At 58.3% G+C, this 6,000-nt stretch overlaps 1 protein-coding gene across 1 annotated transcript in view; it reads left to right on the top strand.

Annotated features, from left to right (window-relative positions):
• The first annotated feature begins 1,626 nt into the window (after positions 1-1,626).
• Positions 1,627-6,000, top strand: part of LOC127050917 (maestro heat-like repeat-containing protein family member 2A) — a 51,012-nt gene continuing 46,638 nt past the window's right edge. Inside the window, exons 1-3 of the mRNA XM_050952616.1 lie at positions 1,627-2,255; positions 3,160-3,290; positions 3,437-3,544. Coding sequence (XP_050808573.1) covers positions 3,522-3,544 — 23 coding nt within the window. The 5' untranslated portion in view covers positions 1,627-2,255; positions 3,160-3,290; positions 3,437-3,521. The remainder of the gene's footprint in view (positions 2,256-3,159; positions 3,291-3,436; positions 3,545-6,000) is intronic.

Below are 6,000 nucleotides of genomic sequence, written 5' to 3'. Positions count from 1 at the left end.
CCGGTTTCGCTATAGCTCGGCCGGGTTCTGGGCTGACCAGAACGGCCTCTTACTTTAACCTTCAGTGAGCTGGGCTGCTGGGGCTGGGGTCCAGGTGCCTAAGAAACCCAACTGTTCTGACGACACTGGGGGAGTGGCCCTTTCACAGGACACTGGGGGAGTGGCCCTGTAACACGACACTGGGGGAGTGGCCCTGTCACACATCTGTATCAGGGTCTGTCTCAGCTGTTCTCGCTGGGCAGGGCTCCCGGGGTGAAGCCCAGCGGTTCAGTCTCAGGAGGTGGGGAGGCTGTGTGGCCTGTCCTGCAGGAAGAGAGATACCTGTCGGGGTTTGGCATAGCAAAGGGCTTCCTCCCAGACACTTCCCCAGCTGGGGTCCTGGCATCGACCCTGTGGATCCACGAGCGTCTTTCCCATCCACCGAGGCAGTGTGGACTAGTGGGTAGAGCTCTGTACGGGGCCAGGAGACGAGGATTCTTGGGCAAGTCACCTTTCCTATTTGTGTCCCCTTTGGGATCACTGGCTACTGTGACACAGGCGCGCTGTAAGTCTGTAACAGCCTGGGCCCAGACGCTCCACCACTGCTTTAGGGGACGCAAACCCCACTGATACCAGCAGTAGGCACACAGCTGCCCCAGCAGCAAGGGGACCTGGGAGTCAGGGCAGCGGGAGCTGCTGCCACTTGGAGCTCTGATGGTCCAGGGGGCAGGCACCTCCTAGAGAATCCAGGACAGTGAGGGGATGGGACTGTCTCCTAGGAGCTCCTGAAGCGATTAGGGGCTGAAGACACATCCCTGAGACGGGGAAGTGTGGGGCCCAATCTGCCCTGTGTCTCTGGGGGCGAGGGGGGATATTAACCCTGCTCTCCCCACCATTTCCCTGTCCTTCCCCTGAGGGGTAGCAGGAGTCATCCTGTCCCCTTCTCTCCCTGGTTCAGAGACCAACGAGGACTGAGGGGACAAGCAGGAGGAGGAGGAGGAATGGGTGGATGTGGCTACAGAGGAGGCTGCTGTCAACATCATCCAAAAGTAGCTCCAGTGCAGAGAAAGGTACAAACCTTCCCTAACTGGGCTGGAACTGATACTGTCTTCCCCTTCCCAGCACCCGACTCCCTGCAGAGGGTCTTGCCCTGATGAACCACCACCCCTAATGGGGACCTTTCGCTTCCATGCTCTGGGACCCCCCAAGATGGGGGTGTTTGTCTCCTCCCCCCACAGGCACCGTCCTAGAGCCTGACTCTGCTTGTGTAGGAGTCGTGGGTGATTTGGACAATGGGCAGGTCCCCACTATCCTCCAGGAGGCCTGAGCCCTGCAGCTGATGTGGATGGGGCAGGGAGGTCCCGGGCTAACAGGCTCTCTCTCCCCTAAACCCTCTCCTGGTAGGTGCAGGAAGAGGCCCAGCAGCTCATGTTCTTTCACGCCATCCACCCCACATGTCTCGCTGCCCAGCAGAAAAGGCAGGACACACTGGAGCCGCACTGGTGCCCTTCTATCAAATGAACTGGTTGAGTCTGCTCCAGTTCTCTCGTCTGTAATCAAGAGGCTAAAATGAATGAGGGATGGTCTTATGATTACAACATGGCCAGGGCCGGCTCCAGCTTTTCTGTTGTCCCAATCTGCAGAAAAAGAAAAAAGAGCAGCAGCCCTTCAGGAGTAACTTATTGCTAATATGGGGAAGTCTCTGGGAGAAGAGGCCGTTCTGGTCAGCTGTCTGTCATGGGAGCGCAGGGCTGGTCTCCTATTGCCACCTGCTGTGCCAAGAGGGCAGTGCATGAGATCAGGCAGGGAGTGAGGGCTGGGCCAGCCCCCCCGATGTGGGTCTGAGATGCTGCGTCCAGTCCCTTCCTCCAGCTCACCAGGGCCTGGGGAACCTTCCTGACCCTGAGAGCACAGTCCCTCTTCCCCCATCCTGCCCCATACTGGCTCGGTGGGGAGGGCCCTGCTCTGTGGCCCTTCCTGTAACCCTGCTCAGGTACTGGCACTGCTCAGGCACTCAGCCATTATGGGAGGATGACTCCCCGAGCCCCACCCTGGAAAGGGGACCCCAGGCTGCTCCCCCAGGGACTGTCAATCATTCAGTGAGGAGCCATCCCAGTCCCTCCCCGCAACGGGGCCTGGCATGGCCACCAGGTCCGAGGTTCCTGCTGCTGGGCCCCTGCTGACCTGTCCTCCACCCCCCCCAAGACATCACTGAGGACAGACTGGACAAGAAGTTGTGGCCCTTTGTGTTGGACCAGTTCCCAGGCTGCTGTCAGGTAAGGCTGAGCCTGGCTGGGCTGTGGGGAGCAGAGCCCTGACATCCCCCCACCCCCAGGGTGTAGGAGCCTCTGTGCCTGGGAGTGCGTGGCCAGGACCCTGCCCTCTCTGGGGGAGGGGATGCCCAAGAGCCTGCAACCCTGGACCCCTCTCACCATGTCTCCCGCCCCCCAGCAGTCCCTCAGCACACCAGGGCCCAGGATGGAGGAAAGGGACTGGCCGCGCTTTAGACAGCACCCCCAGCCCAGGGCAGGTGCCACGCTCCCCTACTCCCTCTTGCCTGCTTTGGGTCTCCTGTCCCACTGCCTTGGGCAGGGCCTGCCCACCAGCCTCCTCCAGGCGTGGTGGGAAGTTTATCGGTTCGGGGCACCCTGACCGGCTCCTTGCCCCTGTCCGGTGCCGCCCAGCCTGGGACAAGTCTAGCCCCTACAGCCCCTCTCCGCTGCGTGTCTCCAGCTTCTCGGAGACGCTGGTGGCCACCGTACGGAGCTGCGGGATATGCTGCCGCCTGCAGTGCACCCCTGTTCCAGGGGCTCGATTGGCTGAGCTGCCCGCGGAGCAGGACCCAGGTGCTTCAGATCCGGGTGGAGGTAAGCAGGAGGGAGGCACTGGCATGGGGCAGGCTGGTCCTGTCCTGTGCGGCACTCAGCCACGCCCGAGGCCCTACGGGGAGGTGAGGATGGGTGCGAGGATGCTTGGGCTTTGTGCCAGCCCTGCCATGGACTCCCCACTGGCACATCCAAGCTAGCTTGGGGGATGTCTCTTGGCTTGGGGGCTGGGCCGCAGAGAGGGCTGGTGGTGAAATTTCAGGCCACCAGGGCCCATTGGATTGTGCCATATGAGCCAGGCCAGGACCCCTCCGCCGGAGGAGTGGGTGACGGGTCTCTCTCTCCTTTGCTCCAGGGCCCCGACAAAGCCCGCTCTCAGCTGCTGATTGTGGACCGGAGCTTCGACCTGGTGTCCCCACTGCTGCACGAGCTCACCTACCAGGCCATGGCCTACGACCTGCTCAGCCTCGAGAACGACACCTACAAGTAGGACCTGGCAGCCAGCAGGAGGCGCCCCGCACTCCTCCTCAGGCGGGCTGGGGTGGATGTGACCCAGGCACCTGCGCTGCTCTCCAGCCCCCACACTTGGGGTAGGGGTGCCGCAGCCTGACCCCGTCTCCCCTCCCACGCAGGTACGAGACGACAGGGACCAGCGACTTGTGGGAGAAAGAGGCACTGCTGGACGAAGACAACGAACTCTAGGTGCAGCTACGGCACATGCACATCGCTGACATCTCCAAGTGAGCACGCTCAGCTCTGCCCCTGACACGCCCCTGTATGCCCTGCCCATACCCTAGATATGCTCCCACGCGTGGCTGGGCTGCTGTGGCTGGCCCCAGGCAAGGCCTCTGCCCTCTAGGGGGCACTGTGCGCTGGAAGGGGCCAGGATCTCACCACCATCTCCCTCCAGGCCAACATCGAGGACCTGTCCCAGATGCTGAAGAAGATGCCCCAGTAGCAGAACGAGCTGAACAAGGTAACGGGGCTAGAGCTGTTAGTGGGTGGGGAGCAGGGAATTCAGTGGGGTTGATGGACGGGCAGGGTGCTCTGTGGGGCTGGTGAGGGACAGTAGGGACTCTCTGGGGGACAGGGCACTCTGGGGCACTCCGCTTTACTGCCTGATGAGAGCTGCTGACCTGTCCCGTTGGGCAGAGCCATTTTCCCCCCAAGTGCTGTGTGGCACCATGGGCAGCAGCCTGCCCATCAGTGCCCAGAGCTGCCCCATTAGCCCCAGCAATGGCAGCCCTTGGGTAACGCCCGCGTCTTAGAATCATAGAATATCAGGGTTGGAAGGGACCTCAGGAGGTCATCTAGTCCAACCCCCTGCTCAAAGCAGGACCAACTCTAACTAAATCATCTCCGCCATGGCTTTGTCAAGCATGACCTTAAAAAACCTCTAAGGAAGGAGATTCCACCACCTCTCTAGGTAACCCATTCCAGTACTTCACCACCCTCCTACTGAAAAAGTTTTTCCTAATATCCAACCTAAACCTCCCCCACTGCAACTTGAGACCGTTACTCCTTGTTCTGTCATCTGCCACCGCTGAGAACAGTCTAGATCCATCCTCTTTGGAACCTCCTTTCAGTTAGTTGAAAGCAGCTATCAAATCCTCCCTCATTCTTCTCTTCTGCAGACTAAACAATCTCAGTTCCCTCATCCTCTCCTCATAGGTCCTGTGCTCCAGCCCCCTAATCATTTTTGTTGACCTCCGCTGGACTCGTTCCAATTTTTCCACATCCTTCTTGTAGTGTGGGGTCCAAAACTGGACACAGTACTCCAGACGAGGCCTCACCAATGTCGAATAGAGGGGAATGATCACGTCCCTCGATCTGCTGGCTGTACCCCTACTTATAGAGCCTAAAATGCCGTTAGCCTTCTTGGCAACAGGGGCACACTACTGACTCATATCGAGCTTCTCATCCACTGTAACCCCTAGGTCCTTTTCTGCAGAACTGCTTCCTAGACATTCGGTCTCTAGTCTGTAACAGTGAATGAGATTCTTCCGTCCTAAGTGCAGGACTCTGCACTTGTCCTTATTGAACCTCATCAGGTTTCTTTTGGCCCAGTCCTCTAATTTGTCTAGGTCTCTCTGTAGCCTATCCCTACCCTCCAGCGTATCTACTACTCCTCCCAGTTTAGTGTCATCTGCAAACTTGCTGAGAATGCAGTCCACGCTGTCCTCCAGATCATTAATGAAGATATTGAACAAAACCGGCCCCAGGACCGACCCTTGGGGCACTCTGCTTGAAACCGGCTGCCAAGTAGACATGGAGCCGTTGATCACTACCCGTTGAGCCCGACGATCTAGCCAGCTTTCTATCCACCTTATAGTCCATTCATCCAGCCCATACTTCTTTAACTTGCTGGCAAGAACACTGTGGGAGACCGTATCAGAAGCTTTGCTAAAGTCAAGGAATAACACATCCACTGCTTTCCCCTCATCCGCAGACCCAGTTATCTCCTCACAGAAGGCAATTAGGTTAGTAAGGCATGACTTGCCCTTGGTGAATCCATGCTGACTGTTGCAGATCACTTTCCTCTCCTCTAAGTGCTTCAGAATTGATTCCTTGAGGACCTGCTCCATGATTTTTCCAGAGACTGAGGTGAGGCTGACCTGTAGTTCCCTGGATCCTCCTTTTTCCCTTTTTTAAAGATGGGCACTACATGAGCCTTTTTCCAGTCATCTGGGACCTCCCCCGATCGCCATGAGTTTTCAAAGATAATGGCCAATGGCTCTGCAATCACATCCGCCAACTCCTTTAGCACCCTTGGATGCAGTGCATCCGGCCCCATGGACTTGTGCTCATCCAGTTTTTCTAAATAGTCCGAACCACTTCTTTCTGCACAGAGGGCTGGTCACCTTCTCCCCATACTGTGCTGCCCAGTGCAGCAGTCTGGGAGCTGACCTTGTTTGTGTAGACAGAGCCTTGCTCCTGCAGCTCTCGGGAGAGGGCCTTGGTGGGCTTCCAAACCAGCCCGTTGGAGCCACTCCTAGTGCCACTGAGCCATGTGCCAACGGAAAGCTCCTGGCCACTGGCACAGGTACCCTGACAGCTGCTGGTCTCCAAGCCCCAGCCTCGTGGTGACTAACAGAGAAACCGTGGGCTGCTTTGGAAGCTGCTTCCTCCTTCTGATCCTCTCCTCCAGCTCCCCTGCTCCATCCCAGAGGGCGGGTGCTGGAGGGCACTGACTTGG

The sequence above is a fragment of the Gopherus flavomarginatus genome, chromosome 5, assembly GCF_025201925.1.
Source record: "Gopherus flavomarginatus isolate rGopFla2 chromosome 5, rGopFla2.mat.asm, whole genome shotgun sequence".
NCBI lineage: Eukaryota > Metazoa > Chordata > Testudines > Testudinidae > Gopherus > Gopherus flavomarginatus.
The sequence above is the reverse complement of the archived record's forward strand: the minus strand, read 5'-3'. Positions and strand labels throughout refer to the sequence as shown.